Below are 20,841 nucleotides of genomic sequence, written 5' to 3'. Positions count from 1 at the left end.
TTTCGGCTTACAGCTTATCTGGAATTTTAATCACAACGAAGCTTACAGTGATTATACATCTTAATAATAATATTTAAATAGGATTTGTCAAGAAAATTTTTATTAAGAAATTAATTTTCTCTTAGCTTTCAAATCTTTCTGTGCAATAGTTTTTGGGCATAATATTTCAACCATTGCCAGCGATTGTCATTGTCACATTGACATTGACAAATCAAATCAAATGAAAAATTATTAATGCAATATTTGGGCGTACCGTTTAAAAGTTTTAATAAATAAATCCTTTATATCTAATATCAGTAATGGAGCTCCAAGATACTTATTACAACAAATCGGAATACGTTGAAACTGTTAGCAGATATCTATTAAGTTTTATAATTTCAATTCAAATCGCTTCATAAAGGTTGGTCTTATTGTTTTTTAGGCATCTGGGAATAAAGTTAGTCGGCAAACAGTTCTCTGCGGATCTCAGAACATCGTTTTACACGGGAAAGTTATTATACAAAGTGATGCCATTATAAGAGGAGATCTGGCGAATGTTAAAATTGGCAGGTTTTGCATTATAAGTAAAGGATCTGTCATACGTCCTCCATTCAAGAAATTTAGCAAAGGGTAAATAATTTTGTGCATATATGGCCATTTACAAGTTTAAGTTTGTTTCTCAAATTCTCATACAACTGATATTGTTGTTGATGTAATAATGTTTTTGCCGGTGAGTTTATAAGTTTATTTGAATTATATTCTTCCTAAGTTTTATATACATAAAGTTAAAGAGGTTTATTTATTTTTATTAATTGTCAACTGTTTTTTCCCATGGTAATTTAAGTTAAATTGTTTTTTATTACAGAGTGGCATTCTTGCCACTTCAAATGGGTGACCATGTATTTGTTGGTGAAAATACAGTTGTAAATGCAGCAGTTGTTGGCTCTTATGTGTATATTGGGAAAAATGTAGTCATAGTAAGTTTAATAAATGTTTATACCTTGAATGTCAAAGGAAATGCAAAAAATTTCCATTTATTGAGAATACAACAATAAATTCATGATATGCTGTATTTGACAGAGAATTCCTAGTAAGATATTATTATACAAATTTTTGACTTCTTTTTTAAATATGAGTTATTGTATAAAATGTACTAAAACTCCTGAAGGAAAATAACATTTTGTTTGAGTTACAAACACCAAATAATTCAAGATTTGAGAGATCATCGGGAATGGCCTTTTTTCACATACTGGAGAATTTTACTCAACAGGGTTAAAGAGATGCCACTGTAGTATAGTTATGCACCTCTATTTCTTAAATCTATGCAGATAAATAATAAATTTATGTATGTAGGTGATGGCTGGCTGACCACAGAAACAGCCAAGCATGACAGACATGAAATGTAATGACTTAATCCTCATTTCTATAATAGACTTAAAATTACAAGTATCAATTCTTTCTAATGTAAAATAATATCACATTGTGTTTTCAGTTTAATAATTAAGTTAATTTATTTTATAGGGCCGCAGATGTGTATTAAAAGACTGCTGTATGATTGAGGACAATTCAGTGTTGCCAGGAGAAACAGTTGTACCTTCATTTGCTAGATATTCAGGGAGCCCGGCACGACACATAACAACATTACCAGAAGCCGTGCCTGATCTTATGACAGAATTTACAAAGAGTTATTACCAACACTTTGTTTCAATAACAGCTACTGGATAGTTATTAATATAAATAAGAAAAATATATTTATTAATAAATAAGAAAACTATTCCATGATTATTGCTTTATTTCATTGTTTCAAAGCATGTAACTACTAAGTTTGCACTGAAAGTAAGCCGATTAAATAATTTACTCGATTTTTGTTTTTCCTTAGTTTTCCAAGAGAACCCATGCTTGCACAAACATGTAATGGTATGAAAAAAACTTGAGAGGTGTCAAGGGACACCCGGATGGAGTGTCGACGAAGTTCCTTTCGATTAATTAGTGAAGGAACCAATGTTTATTCTATGAATAAAAAACTTAAGTCTTCACAAGAAGTACATTTTATTTCTATGAATTTTCGTTATATATTGTCACGTTGCCATGATGAAGTAGCGCTCATTCGTCGTTAACATACTATAGCAAAAAGTGTCGTGAAAACTTTTCGTAAGAATTTTTTCCGTCTAGCCCCCTTTCACAACGCGCGATAAGGAACTTCGTTCCAAAAACTGACCTTATTTTGGACCTTGGTTTAAAATACTATACCTTTAATCAAATCATAGAGATCAAAGTGACCAAAGCTTTTGCAGTAGGCAAAAGTTTTGACCGAAGAAGTTCTCATCCGTGGTCTTGATCATAATTTAGTCAATAGAACTTTGCAAATGAGACACGACGCACCGGTATCGACATCTTTTGTGTTATAGTTTTGATCCTTACGTTATAGAATGTAGGTAGTTTTTATTGACCACGAATAGTCGGGATCTAATGGTATGTAAAGTTCTACAAGATTTGTATCGAATCAACCCCGAAAACATATACCTAAAGTATCTAATAAAAGTTAGTTTGTCTTTATTAAAAAAAAAAAATTGTCGACCGGTATTCCTTTAAGTGTAATATTTTATTTGGGCAACCCTAAATTGACACGTAAATGACGTATACCGATATACTTGCCTACAAATAATAAACCGTTGTTTTGACAGACGAAATTTTACGCCATTCCTCTTATCTACTGAAAGCTTAAAAATTTCTTTTAATTTTTTATGGTTAAAAAATATAAATAAACATTTCCTGACATGTTAATAATATAGAATAAACATTAAATCGTTCAGAGTAATAATTCTCAATCATGGAATATCATTATTCGGATCATTGTTTGCAATCCGAACATCTGTTGACTGGTTAGTATACAATCAAAATATAGCAAAGATAATTTTCTCCAAAAGTTTCGCCGGTCCTAATAGTGCCGATTTTATTTCTTTCTTTACCCAAGAACTTCTAATATCTATTTCGTAATGTTTTTGATGACCAGAGGAATACGCAAGTGATTATTCGCAACAATTCCTCGTACCAACAAAGGAAGGGGAATATGCAGCGTTCGGAACCGTACGATAATTATCGTACACATACGATAATTTTGTGCCTACATACGATGTACAATAGCATATTATTATCGTACGCAGATTGTACGATAATTTCTATCATGATGCAAAATTTGAGAATTTATATTATTTCACTCATGCGTTGATAGTCTAAACCGCAGTAGCATGATTTTATTTTGTCCAATAAAATCTTGAGAAAATACCGGGAAATACAAGTTCTTTATTCCTATTGGTCCTTACGATCCGCTCTACTAAGTTTCACCACTGCCAATACTGTAACTTTATCCAGCGCCTGCTGTACACGCTTTCTTATTGGTTAGTATAGCATCTACCAATGCGAACAAGAGAATATAAGTTCGATATTTCGATTATGTTCACACTTCATAAGTATCGTATATTTTGTGTAGAAAAGTTGGCAGTTATTTCGTTATATTATTATGATTATATGTCCGTATTCGCTCTGACAAACGGAATTATTCAAATTAAGTGAAGAAAGAAGTAATTTTCTAGAGAAGCAAAATTTTGATCATACACTCGGAGTGATTGTACGATAATTTCGATCCATGTACGATAATTTTACGCCCCAGGTACGATAGTCAGTCCACTTCAAGTTGCTAACGCTGGGAATATGAGGTGCGGAGTAGTGTTTTGGTGGACGGCGGGGATAGATTTGGAGTGTCTGCTGTGGTGTTTGATAAACATGAAGAATTGATATGGATGGGAAACCAAGGTGTAAGTGAAACACAGTACTCATTAAAATAAACACAATGATTCTATTTAACCGAATGATTGTTTCTTCCAAATATATTAAATAATAACTGGATTCGTCATACATACAATTTGTTTTTATGTAATTTTTTTAAGTATAAATCTACACTTTTTTAATCTTTAAAAATACATTGGCTTCATTTCTTAGGGTCATGTTACATCATATTATGGTCCCAGTATGCAGAAATATACATCTTTTCAAATTCACGATTCAGAAGAAGTTAGGGACATAGTAACAGATGAAATAGGTATTTATGCATTGACGAAAACAACTCTCCGTCATCAAATACGTAGAGGAATACCGAAACATACGTACAGGTAAAAAATTCAATCAAAACAGTATTAATAAGGCAAATTTCTGATGTCAAAACTATTTTATAAAACAATGTAATCCTTCTAATAATCTCTGAACAAACAGAGATGTCAATAAAAAGAGGCAAAAACATTATTGTTTATCTTTTAATGCCATTCAAATTTATTTCAGCTGATGTTTTTTACTACAATTATTCTTCACTTACAGATCAACAAATATGACCGATATGCAATGTTTGTTACAAGTCAATCCAACAAAACTTATGATGGGAGGTCATCAAAATAAATTATTGGAGTTTGATGTAACAAAAATGACAGAAACTGTTATAGTAAGTTGGACTAACTTTTTAATAATCCCCCAGGTTAATACTTGCAAAACGTCATTATCTCCTTGACCTTATCCCACTTGCATGGGGTGGGGATTTAATAAACCTTATTTAATATTAGCAAAAGGTACCTCTAGTAATTGGTAACGGTACTATTTACCACTACAATATTATTATTTACCTAGGCCATTTAATTTTCCTAATGTGTTTGCTAAATGGATCTCAATGATATTTGGTATAGATGTAAAATACAGTCTGGAATAACACATAGACACATTTTTTTTAAAATTCTGTGTAGATGGAGTCTAGGGCGAAAGCTTGTACTGTTTATATTTATTCCAGCCAATAAAAGAAGATGGTTGTGTAGTGATGCGTAGTGGTGGTGCTACTCTTTTGGCGTGTGGCAGCGCAAACGGGCAAGTGTCACTTCGTGATCTCAGGACTCCGAATGCAGCCGAACACACTTTCAGAGCTCATGCTAATTCTTTGTCTGATATGGATATGCAAGGAGACCTGCTTATATCATGTGGATTCACACAATCGTATGTATAAGTAACATTTGACTTTATTTGTGTATCCGTTTTGGAAAAAAAAAATAAGATTTTAGTTGAGTATAGCAAAATAATCAGTATTGAAATCTCACATCATATTTTGTTTGTTAATTATTTTGCATTTAATTCAGCTCATTACGTCCACACTGAGGGGCTTGAAGCATACCCTAAGTTAGGGGTTGATTGACTTCACACTTATCTTTGAATATATTCTCAGATATTTGCTTATTGCATTAAGATGGTCAATGTAAGAATGTCGGATAAATGTACACATTTAGATCGAAAAACACATTGGTACATGGCTGGTTTCAAACCCTGAACCTGCAAACAAGTCAAGTGCTTAGACCCTGAGCCACCAACACTGATTTAATTCCGATCTACATTTAATTGATCTTATTTAATTTGTGTATGACTAAATAATGTGGAATAAATAGTTCAAAACTACTACGCCCAAATGTATAGACATAAAGTTACTATACATATGTTGCCAAGTGGCTACTTCCCAAAATATATTTAGCATTAGATATATAGACAGTATCCAATTATTTTCAGAGCCGGGGGTGTGGCAGTAGCTGAGCCTTACGTAGTAGTATGGGACTTACGTTGCCTCAAGGGTACATCTACAGTTGACCGAGCAAGGTCCATACATACAGCTGCTGCACCACTGTTGCTACATTTCCTGCCTGCCTTCTCTGGCCGTGCGGTGGCACAGTCAGGGGATGGACATGTCGCGTTGCTGCATGTTAATGCCCCGCAGGAGAAGCAGTCTGTCTTCCAGGTAAGATATAAACGTTGACTTCCACTGTGAATGTGTCATTCAGATGGTTGATAAAATGGTGAGTGATTTGGCTGTAAAAACAATGTTAATATTTAATGGTACTTTACTTTTTGTGTGTTTATAAATATGTTTTTTTTTTTTCTAATTGATTTACATTTGCTGCGTTTCAAAAATTAATAGGGTTCTTAAATTACTCAAACTTTTACTCTTGACTAAATATTGCCTAGAGAAATACACTCTTTCACATGTTCATATTTTATTTGGTGAAACGGTGAAGCAGAAGAAATCAGCAATTGCAATTATGTTGCCTACTTTTAATAGAGGAGTCTCCTCCTCCATCAATTCCACTTTCCCACTTCCCTTTCCTGTAAGAAAATGGTGGAAAAGGAAAAAGAATGTTTTAAGTAAAACATAAGGTTTGTGTGGTATTGGAATGTTTAGTAAAACCTGTTGTATTACTAAAGGTGGACACTCAAAGCTCTATGAGTGTAACGGATGTGTCAGCAACGAGCCAGGCTTTAGTGTTTGGTGATCAAGGAGGTCATCTGCATCTGTTCTCACCGCGACAAAACAACGAACCAGTCTTCAATAACTTCTCTAGGTTAGTTCTCAGCTGTTAAATTCTACGGTAATTGAAACAGATTTCTATAACAGCTGGATTCATGTAATACTTCATCATCAGCTCATTATACGTCCCCACCGAGGGGCTCGGAGCCTACCCCAAGTTAGGGGTGACTAGGCCATAGTCGACCACGCTGGCCAAGTGCGGGTTGACTTCACACATATCTTTAAATTTCTTCTCAGATATGTGCAGCATCACGATGTTTTTACCTTCACCGTAAGAACGTAGGATAAATATACATATGTATATCTAAACTCGAAAAACACATTGGTACATGGCGAGATTCGAACACATTGCAAGTCAAGTGTTTAACCTAAGCTACGGACGCTCTTACGATGTAATACTTAGGAAATTAAAAAAAATATAAGTTTCATAGATTATAAATTTTAGTAAAATAAATTACTTTTGAAATTTCTGTGAAAACTAGTGGTGAAAAAAAAATTTTTTTTTGTATCATTTTATTTACTATTTTAATACGACAGTGCTGGGGTTCCAATAGGAAATAAATACACACACTTTACAAAACAGCGTCTGTTATATTAAAAGAAAACAATACAATCATATAATTAACTATACGCAAGGAAACAGTGCCCCGAGCACGAACGACTTGCGAAAAAGTATTCGTATCGAGATCGACAAAAATTTGTATGAGATTTGTACAGCGCCCCTATCGTGCGTAAAAGTAACTAAATTTGGGAGCACGAACGATTTTTGTTTACTTTCGTATCGCTAACGTATCGACAACTCTACGATACTCGAGAGTTTATAAACAAAAGTGGCAGCACGAACATAGTTTTGAAGTATGGTATCGTAAATTTCGAAGGCTGGCTATCGAGTATAGTCGAATCTTTTGTCACTTAGAATTAGTCGGTGAGAAAAGTTTCGAAACATTTTAAACCGCTTTAAAAAATATTTTATTTAAGTATTAAGTGTTTTTGTGTGGTTGTTAAAATGCAAAGGCCACCAATTTACCAACGTAGTGCTTTATTTTATGTTCTTGCTGCAAGATTACTAGAAAATGAGGGAATTGAACGTGAAACTAGGCAAGCAAATCTTATTTAATGTAATATTTAACTTTATACTATGAATTTGCTAGCCATATATAAATGTTATATAGTTGACTAAGATAATATATATTTATATATAAAATTAATATTATAGTTGTACGAATCTTCAAGGTCCGCCTGAGAAAGTACCACCACCTTCGCTAGTTATCCATCCGCCCAGCAGCAGGGTGACAATGTTTAGTTATGGGCAAGCGTGACGCTTACCATCGGCCGAGGGACTTGCTCGTCCAAAAATCTGTTGTAGCTATCTAATATTATTTGCTACAATAATATTTTTTTTTTTAGAGAAATTAGACGCAGAGCTAAACTTAGAAAAACAGAAAATCCTCTTGATACAAATGACGCTGAATTTAAAAATAGATATCGCTTAAGCAAAGAAGCTTTCATATTTCTCTGTGAGCAACTCCGTCAAAAAACATTTTTAAAATCGACTTCCAGGGTTACTCTAGAGCTTAAGGTAAATGTGGATAACTATAACTGGGATGACTACTAATCACACTCTGTGAGTCTGTAATGTGTTTTGCATCAACAAATTATCAAAATTATTAAATTAAAAATATATTAAAGGTTCTTTGCGCGCTATCTTTTTACGCCACTGGATCATACCAGCGGATAGTGGGAATGGCAAAGTATTTAGACCAAACGACAGTCAGTAAATGTGTCAAGGAGGTAACTGATGCACTTATCACACCCGAAATATTAGGTCATTTTATTAAATTTCCAAATACCAGAGCTGAGAGAGATATAATAAAAAACAAGTTAGTACATTACAACATTTTTTTATCATAGTTTTCAAATGTATTTAATTACAATTAGTAAATATAATTAATAGTAATAAATATATTACTTTGAAGAAATAATTAGTTGAAATATGAATTGTATTTAATATAAACATGATTCACTATGTAAACTATAAATCTAGGTACACATATTGATATCTATTTTTATCTTACAGATTTTATGCTAAGTATGGTTTCCCTGGAGTGATAGGGTGTATTGATGGAAGTCATTTCCATATCTTTACACCCAATAAAGAAATAGAACATTTATTTTACTGTAGAAAGCAATTCCATTCACCATTAAAGGATCTCCTGTGCCATCACTATTTAATTTGTTAGTCAGTTCTTTCCACTTGATTTGAATGAAATGCCGACCTCGTGGACCACCAGAAGGTTTGGATAAATCTCCATTTCTGGAACAGAAATTGCGATTTCCATTAGCATTTCATCAGTAAGATCCACACACTTAGTATTGCAAATTAAAAACTTTTAAACTTACACTTCCATAAACTCCACCATCATCAAGTATTGCAAATGACTCGTTCTCATTATTTAAAACACTAAAACGCGACACGAATAATTAATAATGTAGAATGCTTTCTAAAGTTTGTAAACACAATACTAAAACAAACTTAACCTTGGCGACGTAAGACGCTATGTCAAGTGGTGCCGTGTCGTTCAGAAACCGTAAAAAAATATAAGATATCCTATAAATATATATATATATATAAAATATCCTATATAATATAATATAAAATATCCTGTACTTTATTCAAAGTTTTTCTATATTTTAAGGACTTGGTTTTAATTTAATTTACACTAAATAGGCCGTTAAGCTTAAAATAATAAAAACTTCACTAATTCGTTCAGTTTTCGGACGTATAATTCATTCAATAGAACGTTCATTACGCTCACAACGGCTCGTCCTTACTTACGTTAGGATGACGTCACTAACGAAATCGTATCGAGCTCTCGATAGTCGACGGAGTGTGCCTCGTGCTGCCGCCTAACGTAATACTCCGTTATCGTATCGAGGACTCGATACCTTAACGATACGAATTCGAAAATTATTCGTGCTCGAGGCTCAGTACACAACATGGATAACACGTAATTCGAAAAGAAAAAAGTTCGTTAGAGTGAGCGAAGGAAGGAAGAAGGGCGGCGTGTGTGCGCAGGAGCGATTGCGACGCGACTGCCTGGACTGCCCGGGACTGCCCCGCCGCGGGCGGGGCGTCTTATATCGACCTTGAAGTGTAACGGCTCGCCACTCAACCCATCGCGCGCCGTTGCTAGGCGAATCCAACCTTGCGCGTGCGATCGTTTCTGCGCGGCGCGTTACACCCTCCCCCTCTAACCCGAACGAACGCCCCCGCGATCGGGTTAGTTCTTGCGTGGCCTACCACGTTTTCGCTTCTCTTGCACAGGAGCTTGGATGGGGCCAACGAATGGTGTTAATTGCGAAGTATGATAACGTCCTAGCGTTACGCCGTCACTTATCCGCTCTAACATGTAAGTCGTGTTACCAACCGCCCCCCTGAATCCGGTAAGGCCCATCTCGACGAGGGATAAACTTCGGTGTTTGCCCTTTACTCGCATCATTAGAGCCCTGAGTTTTTAGCAACACTAAATCCCCTACTTTGTAACCCGGAGCAGGGCGACGATTCCCGTCGGCGTATTTCTTCTGGACTTCTTGGGCCTTCTCGTGTACGTCACGAGCGTCGTGATATTCGGCCAGCACGTTCTTACGTTCGTGGTCTGGGACCACTAAACAAGCGTCATCGTCGTCTTCATTATCGGGACCATACCTGTATAATACGCCGTTCACGATGACGTAGCCTTTATCGGACCATGACCTCCCCCTAAAGGGATCGTCGGATTCTAACCCTTCGACGATTTTGCTAACCTCGGGATCTTTCAGCTGGTTGTCTCGGACTTCCTTGGGGTTGCACGAAGGCAGGTCTACTACGGCAAGACACAGGTCACAGTCAGCCTCAGTGACGCATGCAGGGCGTGATAACGCGTCAGCGATCACATTTGCCTTACCTGGGGTATATTCTATCTTTAAATTGTATTCTTGGAGGCTGAGTGCCCACCTGGCTAGGCGCCCACTCGGCGACTTGAGGCTCATTAGCCACCGGAGCGGTTGGTGGTCGGACTTCACCACCACTTCGGCGCTATCGATGTATCCTCGGAACTTTGACACGGCCCACACGACGGCCAGTGCCTCGCGTTCCGTAGTATTGTAGTTCTTCTCAGCGGCCGTGAGAAGGCGGCTGGCGTACTCGACTGGTCTCTCATCGACTCCCTCCCCCTGGAGGATAGCCGCCCCGAGTGCGTACCCGCTACTGTCAGTCCTGAGTACGAACGGTAGAGATGGGTCGGCCTGGCGTAGGATCGGCGCCGATACGAGCAGCTGCTTGATTCGATCAAAAGCAGCCTGCTGCTCCGGGCCCCATCGCCAAACACTCACCTTTTTCAGCAACGATGACAGTGGACGGGCAACCTCTGCGTAGTTCGGAATGAACCGCCTAAACCAACTGGCGGTCTGCAGGAAAAATTTCAGATGTCTAACGTCGCGAGGTGTCGGCATGTCTGAAATGGCCGCCGTTTTATCAGGGTCTACATGTATGCCACCTGGCAGTATCACGTGGCCCAGAAACTTTACTGACTCTCTTGCAAAGTGACTCTTATCGCGATTGACTCGCAAGTTGAACATGGCGAGTCGATCGAAGACAGTGTTGAGGTCACCGAGATGCTTTTCGAAAGATTGATCGGACAGGACGATCAGGTCGTCGAGATAGGCTAACAATGTCACGCCTGGCAAATTAGACCTAAATCTGTCTATCAGCCTTTGAAACGTGGCTCCTGAATTACGAAGGCCCATCGGCATGCGTTTGAACCTGTACGTACCGAGCGGTGTAGTGAATGCTGTCTTATCCCTGTCACTGGGATCCACACTCACCTGGAAGTAGCCTGCTCGGAGGTCAAGAGTAGTCATATACTTAGCTGTTTTGGCAGCATGCAGAATATCCTCGATCCTCGGTAAAGGGTACCGATCGGGCTCGGTGACCGCGTTCAACTTACGGTAGTCTATGCACAGCCTATAGCTGTCGTCCTTCTTTTTGACAAGGACCACGTTCGAGGCCCAGGGGGACTCGCACTCCTCTATAACATCAGCGTCGATGAGCCTATGCAGCTCCTTCTCGAGCGCCTCCTTCTTGGGTGGAGACAGCCGGTAGGGAGGTGAGGCTAGAGGTTCCTGTGTATCACTCACCTTGATTTTGTGCACTGCAAAATCCGTAGGTGGTCCATCTGCAGCGAATTGATTGGCCCTCTCACGCAGGAGGTCGCTGAGCGCAGCCCTCTCCTCGGGTGACAAGGTTGTACCCTCATCAGGACGTAACATTACGTCGCAGTCTTCGTTCACGGTGTGCGCTGCATCTACCTTTAATACGTAAGAATACTCGAAAAGGAATTTCTCTTCCGGATAGTCCGCGAAATGCCATGACTCCTGAGCTATATCTACAACTATGCCGGCGTTTTTAATGAAATCGCGACCTAATAGCGTCCTGGTGTTGTCACCTGGAAACACCATGAACTCCGTGTCAAAATTCCGTCCGCCTAACGAGACAGCCACGGTACCGATTTTAACCGACTTAACATGTCGCGATCCGTCATCGAGGCCGATAACGCGTTCTACATCGTGGAAACGTATGCCATTGTCCACGAGTAACGAATATAATAATGGGCTGGCCATACTATGTGTAGCCCCGGTATCAACTATCGCTACCCCTTGTTTGCCGGCTACTCCTATACTTATCAACGGATGAGGCGATGCGGCGAAAAAGTCACCTTTCACAACGTTGAAATTGGCTGACTGCGCGGGCGCCGACTTATTCGTATTCGCGCATACATCAAACTTTGAGCGAACCACCCCTGGTTGGCCGCAACCGTAGCAACGAATCGGGTGAGTACTCTTACTATCGTTAGAAATTTTATTATACGCTTTCCGACACTCATTTGACACGTGTCCAAACGCTTTACAAAACAAACAGCGAGTGCGAACGCGTTTCGAGTTTTCGTTCGAGTTAGAGGTGAGTTTGGGACAAGTAGTAGCGCTCGAGCTCATAGTAACGCCGCCGCCGGTGTCGGGCGAGGCGCGCGCGCGCGCCGTCGTCGGTACGGCGGTTTTGGCGGGAACGGTCGACGCGTTATTTACTTCCACTATATAATCTTCGACGAGTCTCGCTCTCTCTAACAAATCATCTAAGTTTACACAACTATCCCGAGATAAACGTTTCTTTATTCTGCGATGTAGTAACCCGAAAATAATATCAACTTGCATTACATTTGGTACAACATAAGGTAATTTTATCAATAACGATCGTACTTTACAAATAAAAACTTCTGCCCTTTCATTGTCTTTTTGCTCCGAAGCGAACACTTCGCGTAATACTTGATACGCCGGCTTCTGGACGCCGTAGGTGGCGCGCAATCGCGCCAGCGCGTCTCTCCACGTCGCGACGCCGGTGCGTGCGCCGCGCCACCACACGGCCGCGTCGCCGGTCAGCAACATCGGCGGGCCGCGCAGCGCGTGCTCGTCGCTCACGGCAGCGCACTCTTTGTAGACCTCCACCGCGTCGATAAATGCTTCTAGTACTTCGGCGTCGGGCGACTCCCCGTCGTATCTTGCGGTACATTTTGAAAAATTCCCGCCGTACGTTGTCGTAGCGTTGGCCGCTGTCGAAAGCGCGGGAGAGCGCGACGGAGAGTGCCTTTGGTCGTGGCGATGCGTGGTTCGTAGGGCTTCCATTAAAGTACGATTAGTTTCCGCCTGGGTTCGGGCGAAGGTTTCCATCATCGTGGAAAACAATCTTTCAGCGTTGAACGCCGCGGGCGCGCCGGCATGGCCCTCGCCGGGCGCGGGGTTGCACGCGGCGCCGGCTAGGACGCTAGGCTCGTCGACGTTGAAGACCACAGGTGCGTCGACAGGAGCCTCGTCGGTCGCGTGAATGTGAGCGGCGCCCCAATGGGCGTGCGGCTCACCGGCGTTGAAGGTCGCGCGCGTGTCGACAGGGGACCCGTTGAGCGCGTGGGTGCAAACGTCGCCCCTCTGGGCGCGCGGCTCGCTGGCGCTGAAGGTCGCGGGCGTGTCGACAGGGGACCCGTTGAGCGCGTGAGTGCGAGCGGCGCCCCCCTGGGCGCGCGGCTCGCTGGCGCTGAAGGTCGCAGGCGCGCTGACGGAAGACCCGTCGAGCGCGTGATTTTTGCGAACGGCGCCCCTCTGGGCGCGCAGATCGCTGGAGTCGCAGGTCGCAGGCACGCCGCCGACGACAGGAACCCCGTTGAGCGCGTGATTGCGAGTGGCACCCCTCTGGGTGCGCGCCTCGCAGGTCGCGTCGGGTTCGGATGTGATGTGTGCATGTAACGACATGACGCGCTCGTCGGCGCAGGACTCGGCGTCGCTGTCAAGGTCGTCGTTTCGCGAACCGTCTGCCGCGTGTTCCTTCGCTTTACACTCTATCGCCCGGGTTGCGCGTGTTCTCGACTGTCGTGTCGACATTATACGGATATTAAAACACTTTACTGTTCATAGGGTTCGTTTTCAATCTGCTATATTAGCCACTTAGTTGGGCGCCACTTTAATACGACAGTGCTGGGGTTCCAATAGGAAATAAATACACACACTTTACAAAACAGCGTCTGTTATATTAAAAGAAAACAATACAATCATATAATTAACTATACGCAAGGAAACAGTACACAACATGGATAACACGTAATTCGAAAAGAAAAAAGTTCGTTAGAGTGAGCGAAGGAAGGAAGAAGGGCGGCGTGTGTGCGCAGGAGCGATTGCGACGCGACTGCCTGGACTGCCCTGATCGTTTCTGCGCGGCGCGTTACACTATTTATAATTCAAACCCTTGAATAAAATATAATTTGTTACTAGTAATATAAACAAAAAAATCAATATTTCCATTTGTATTAACCTTTTTTCCATAATTCACAGAGAAACGGAGTTCGCAGATCAATTACCAACTTTGCCAACGGCTAGTTTGAAAGACAAGAACTTCAAGTTTTCGTCTGTCAAATTACCAGAACTGACGAATGGTAAATGGTGTAACGAATTACCACCGGAATTTTTTAAAAAAGCTTACAGGTTAGATTTATTATAAAACTCATATGTTATTGTGTAAGAATCTTTACCTAATATATCATTTTCTAGCAAATTTCTGGATTTTACTTTTATGACTATCTAGGAAAGAATACTGATCTAAAGACATATTATTTTTTAATATCGGTCAAGTAATTTAGACCACAGGCGGTTACAAACAATGTATATTAGACTGAACACAATACCTTCCTGTTGATTGGACTAAAATTACTTATACTTGTGTGAACATTGCGATATTATGTTTTTTTTTAATTATGTATTGCCCTTAATCTAGTTAAATATAATTAATCTAATTTAATTATTTAGAAAACCGAAACCGATTGATCCCGAATTACTTTCTACAATGAAGATGAAAGGACCCATTGGTTATGCTCCCAATCCGAAGACAACGAGAAGGAATCAGGTATGTAAGGAAGGGATAGTTATAATTTTGATGTGAAATTTCTATAGGATCACTTGTAAACCGAATCGTTGGCGTGGCGACGCTTGCCGTGGCGACGGGTCGTCAAGCTATACTCGGGTATACATATGTATACGTATATATTATTATTATTATTATTATACTTATTCATTTATTATCTTATTATTTATATAATAAATTTTATAAAAAAAAAAAAAGAAAAAAAAAATTAACAAAATATATTATATAAAAAATAGTATACCACCGGCTGCGGAATCCCATTACTCAAACAACCAGTGGTGAGGGCTACAGAGACAGGAACCTCCTAACTATGCGTGCGGTTTCTAAAATAACTGCCTTTTGTATCAGGCCCTTAATCCAACTGTTTAGCGAGAGCTTCTTAAGATGTTGGTCGAAGCTCTTCGCTATCAGTCCATTCACCGATACGACTATCGGAATAATGGTAGTCGATTTCATACGCCACATGGCGGTAATCTCGTGAGCCAAGTCTAAGTATTTTAGTAATTTTTCTTTTTCAGCTTTCACGAGATTCTCGTCATGTGGAATAGTGACATCGACTAACATTACACAACCCTCAGACCGGTCTATTATCACTATATCGGGTCTATTGGCAGTAATAGTCCTATCTGTAATAATAGATCGATCCCAGTAGAGCGTGATATAGCTATTTTCCAGAACAGGTGAAGGTTGGTATTGGTAATAAGGTACCTCAGTATCCACAAGAGCATATTTAAGGGCAAGTTGCTGATGGATAATCTTGGCCACTTGGTTGTGTCTATGCAAGTATGCACCGTCCGCAAGTCGAGAACAACCGGAAACGATATGTCTAATAGACTCACCGGGACGACGACATGCCCGACAAATGTCAATCGTACCATCCTTTAGAATATGTTTTCGGTAGTTGTTCGTTACGATGACTTCGTCCATGATTGCAAAGACAAAACCTTCAGTTTCCCCAAAGAGGTTGCTGAAGCGCAGCCAAGCCACGGAGGATAATTGGTCCACATCAGGCCCTGTTAAGGCGCGATGGAACCTACCGTGTAACTCCTTGCTCTTCCATACACTAATGCGGTCCGAGACACTTAGTACCGGTAACCTTCGCCAATTCGTGGTAGCCAAGGAAAGCGGCGTGACTCCTTTGTCCATTGCTACAACATCTTGATACATTCCCACGTTCACCTTAAGGAAATATTCCCTAAGATTGTGCACCTCGCGGTTATGCAGGGTCTTGGCATTTAAATAGCCACGACCCCCATGTTTCCGCGGGATGTATAACCTCATTACAGACGAACGTGGATGATGCATCCGGTATGCTGTAAGCAATCGACGAACTTTTCTATCCAAGGCATCCAGTTCTGTCTGCGACCATCTCAGTATGCCAAAAGAGTAGGCTAAGACTGGCATGACCCAGCTGTTAAAAGCACGGCACTTGTTCCCACCCGATAAAAGACTTTTTAGAACTTTTTTCAGGCGGCAAAAGAACCGTTCTTTCACCAGTTGTTTCATACCTTTGTCATTAATACCTAATGCTTCCGACATACCGAGATATTTGTAGCTTTCATTCTCCGAGAGGGAAACGAGAGACACATCCTGAGTAAGCTGTAGATGCTCAGAAGCTACAACCTTCCCCTTTTGTACATTTATGACCGCACATTTGTCCACTCCAAACGTCATACCAATGGCTCTGCTAAAATCGTCGGTAATTTTAAGAAAAGTCATTAAGTCAGACTTCTTCGATGCGTACAACTTGAGGTCATCCATGTACAAAAGGTGTGATATGATCTCGCCCCCTCTACGTAGACGGTAACCTAGCTCTGAACTCTTTAGCAGTGTGCTTAAAGGGTTCAGAGCCAAGCAAAACCACAATGGACTCAGACTATCACCTTGAAAGATGCCACGCCGGATTCCAATCCGGCTAGAGGAAGTAGAAAGGTTTCCCTGCCCTGGATTGGAAAAGCTTGTGGTCCACTGTCCCATGCATGAGTTATCATGCATGTCATGATCAAACCGCAGTTACGAGTGTCGCTGCTCATAACGGTCGTCGGAGACGCAACATATTCGCTGATGTGCGATTTGTGTTCGCCGGCGCTCCCGGAAGAGAAGGCGTTCGACGAGCTTGTGCGATTGGTGTCGGAACATTTGGAACCGCAACGTTCGGAAATAGCGGAACGCCATGTATTCAGGCTGCGCAGACAAGAGGTCGGTGAGCCGCTAGCTGACTATTTAAAGGCGCTTAAACATTTAGCAACGACCTGTAACTTCCGCGACGCTTTGGAAGAAAACTTGAGAGACCAATTTGTGTCCGGACTCGCGAGCGAAGCGATGCGCTCGAGGATTTTCGCCGAAAGGAGCATACGATATAAAGAGGCGGTGGAGCTGGCGTTCGCGCTGGAGGCGGCGGAGCGGCACGCGGGGGTGAGCGGCGTCACGGGTTCAACGGCAACCTTCGGTGCGGGCAGCGGCGGTGAGGTGGCGGCTGATGGCCTACATAGGGTCAGCGCACGACGCGGCAGGGGACGAGATGTTAGGCCCAGCGGTGGCGTAGCGGAGTACGGCTGCAGCGAGGGCGGCGCGGAGCGAGGAGCAGGGGCTGACGCGGGCGCGGGTGAATGCTGGCGGGAGCCGGGCGGTACCGAGCGCTGCTGGCGCTGCGGCAGGCCACACCGGGCGGACCGATGTCGCTTCTCGCAATATAATTGTGATGAGTGCGGAAGGCGCGGTCATATAAAAGTAATGTGCAAAGAACTGCGCGAGCGTCGCCGTTTGAATGGCAGCCGCCAACACTTTGTCAGTGATGCGAGCTCGGACGAAGATTTTTTTAATATTAATGTAATGTCTAAAGATGATGACTCTTTTGTATTACCTTTGTATGTTGATCGGCAGAAATTAGATTTTGCGTTAGACACGGGTAGTAGATTATCAACAATAAGTGAGCAGTGTTACGGGCGTTGGTTCTCGCACAAGCGCATAATGAGAGATAACGTTACGCTACGAAGTTACGACGGCTCTCTAATCAAAACATTAGGATTTATTTCGGTGTTTGTCGCTTTGGGGGGTGTTAAAGCATTTAAAATTCCGTTGTATATAATTCGCAATGGGGGGCGCCCTATCTTAGGACGGGATTGGCTTCGCACGTTAAATATAAATCAAATAAGTTTCCCAAGAAACAATGTTAACAATAACAGATTCGTGAAGCGACCGGCTGTTGAATGTAATGTAGATTCAAATCGTTTACAGCTTAGTGCAGGTCGATCACGGGCCGTGTGCACGCGCCCCGGACCGCTTGCATTTCGGTCTTGGTCCGCGAGAATGTTCTAGACAATTTTTGTTTTTATTGATGGGTGGTTAATTGGCTTTTTTTTTATCGAGTTACATTTTGGTTTCAGGGTTATCACTGAAGGTTTATTAAATTGATATGATATGATGTTAATTATAATTTTTTCGATTGCACGGTACGGGAATTGTACACATCGTTAGGGTTGTCAATCAATAAGATGAGAAGGCTATTGTGACGACATACGATCACAGGCGATGTCCATATAATGAAACTTAGCAGTTATTTAAATAAGACTTCATTTAAACTTGTGCATATAGGTTTTTTTACGTATAAAAAATGTTGGTGAAATGGGTTATCTAATATTTTACACGTTCATGATTACGTGGAATAGGAAATAAATAAAATGTTAGTAGGTTTGCCAGACAAAATTTTTTTTACGATGTTTTAGATTAAGTGGTGAGATTTGTCACATGTCAAAACAAAAATAAATAAATAAACGATTTTTTTTTTTATTGTTTACAGTAAGGTTAGAGATTAAGATAGCGGGTAAAATTTATTGTTTTATATTAATTTTCTTTATTACTTTTGTTATTTGGTATTATTTGGTATCCTAAGAAAGGGGGACAGGGGAAGAGAGAAAGAATGTTAGTATTTGTTCTCGTGTATATGCATAGATTTTATATTGAGTGGTTGTTCTTTGTAAGATGTAAGTCATTTTAGTTATTAAAATTATATTTAGAATATTTTGTCGAATAAGTTTTTGAGGTAGCCCTATTTTAGAAAGGGGAATGTGTAGCATCTGATAATAATAAGCGTCTCGTTACAGTGAGTATTTAATGAACAAATAGTGGGTAGATTAATATAATGTGTTTAAAACATCTTTACCAATAAATCAGTCCACCCGTTGACCCCGCCTTTTATTGACGTTCTTTACACACGGGACCCAACCTTACATCCATTCTGAGTTGCTGACAAAACGTTATTTGTACAAATATGTGCTTCAATTTTGATTCTCAGAATGGATGTAAGGAGCTTGTAGATGGTAGGCAAGCATGTTATTGGTCTGTAATTCTTAGGGTCCGTACAACATCCAGATTTATAGATCAGATGTGTTATATGATGTGATGTCATGAAATCTGGTAGCGTGCCCAATTCTATTGCCTTATTATCATTATTATTATCATTATCATTATTTTTTATTTATTTAATTATAATATTTTATGCATATTACTTGTACACACACGATGTTTCACATCTGCCAGGCGTCCCATGACGGCTTACATTTTTCTTTATGTAGCTTTTGAATTAATAATTTTATTTAATTTCAGATGCCTTATATATCAGATACTTTGGAAGATTTAAGTGTTGTTAAACAATATGAAAATAAATGCAGCACATTGCCTATTCCTGAACATTATCAGAAGGTAGTAAAATTAAAATTATTTTTTAACTAGATATATATCTATATATATAGTCAGAAAGTCGTGTTAGTTACACTATTTATAACTCAAGAACGGCTGAATCGATTTGACTGAAAATTGGTGGGCAAGTAGCTTAGAAACAGGAAACGGACATAGGATAATTTTTACTCTGTTTTCTATTTTTTATTCCGCGGACGGAGTCGCGGATAAAAGCTAGTATATATATATAAAAGAAAGTCATGTTAGTTACACTATTTATAACTCAAGATCGGTCGAACTGATTTAGCTGAAAATTAATGGGCAGGTAGCTTAGAACCAGGAATAGGACATAGGAACTTTATTATCTTGTGTGCATTTTTCTTATTCCGCGCGGACGAAGTCGCGGGTAAAAGCTAAACCCTTATTATAACAGTTGGATCTCCATTATAATAAACATGGATCGAACGAGGAATTGGAAAATTATAATAAAACTAAACTACCTGGTTTGGAGGCTACAATACCTAATTCATATTGTAATCCAATGCTGCAGGTAATTTATATCTTACTAATATTATAAATGCGAATGTTAAGATGGATGGATGGATGGATGTTTGTGACAATGGATCTCAGTGACATTTTACATAGATGTAAAGCATAGTCTGGAAGAAGGTATAGGCTACTAAATAGGGTTTTTTTTTTAAATTCCACGCGGACAGTCACGGGCAACAGCTAGTTATTAATATATTTGGATTGTTTTTGTGTCTGTCTGTTAGCAAGTTCGCGATTGTTTTGGGTAATTTTCGAAACGGCTGGACCGAGTTTGACGGGACTTTAACCCAGATAAGCCTACTGTCCTATATTTAGGACAGTAGAAATAAAAAAAAAAATATCAGAATACCCTCTTTATCTAAGATTATTTAGTCTTATGATTTGCAGTAAGAAACGTGTCAGCTTTATTAGAAAAAATAAAAAGACAGTTATTTTAACAGTTTTTACCTTATATTTTACCTTATAAGTGTGTAATAAAAGTGCGTTGCAGACATGGCAAATGACAGGTATGTATAAAAAGTTATATTTTACTCGTGAGTTGTTTTTTTTTGTGTTAATATCTAGTTTATAACCTTAACTTTTGTACTAAATAAATATTCTAGCAAAATAATATAAATAAATTAACAACTCAACAACAGTCAAATCTAACATGGGTAATAGTGAATCTGCTTCAGGATTGTGTGCTCTTACGAAGGTACATATTACCTATCTATACTTTTTATCTTTTTCATCTCCACTTATTATTTCACTCATT

At 40.0% G+C, this 20,841-nt stretch overlaps 2 protein-coding genes across 2 annotated transcripts; both read left to right on the top strand.

Moving 5' to 3' along the window:
* Positions 1 to 252: 252 nt before the first annotated feature.
* On the top strand, positions 253 to 1,933 carry LOC123723288 (dynactin subunit 5-like). The gene is made up of 4 exons (XM_045685866.1): positions 253 to 347; positions 422 to 609; positions 845 to 956; positions 1,501 to 1,933. The coding sequence occupies exons 1-4, from the start codon at positions 300 to 302 to the stop codon at positions 1,702 to 1,704; spliced, it is 552 nt and encodes a 183-aa protein (XP_045541822.1). The 5' UTR covers positions 253 to 299; the 3' UTR covers positions 1,705 to 1,933.
* A 1,756-nt stretch (positions 1,934 to 3,689) lies between these two features.
* LOC123723026 (PAN2-PAN3 deadenylation complex catalytic subunit PAN2-like) lies at positions 3,690 to 20,115 on the top strand (the record flags this gene model as incomplete). The annotated part of the gene is made up of 10 exons (XM_045685567.1): positions 3,690 to 3,794; positions 3,979 to 4,148; positions 4,351 to 4,471; positions 4,811 to 5,010; positions 5,572 to 5,797; positions 6,262 to 6,398; positions 14,276 to 14,425; positions 14,747 to 14,843; positions 19,467 to 19,562; positions 19,972 to 20,115. Coding segments are annotated over 10 exons (1,446 nt in total), but the record flags the coding sequence as incomplete, so codon positions are not given.
* Between the last annotated feature and the right edge of the window lie 726 nt (positions 20,116 to 20,841).

Source organism: Papilio machaon, chromosome W, assembly GCF_912999745.1.
Source record: "Papilio machaon chromosome W, ilPapMach1.1, whole genome shotgun sequence".
NCBI classification, from domain to species: domain Eukaryota; kingdom Metazoa; phylum Arthropoda; class Insecta; order Lepidoptera; family Papilionidae; genus Papilio; species Papilio machaon.
Note: the sequence above shows the minus strand (reverse complement) of the source record. Positions and strands in the feature narration are given on the sequence as shown.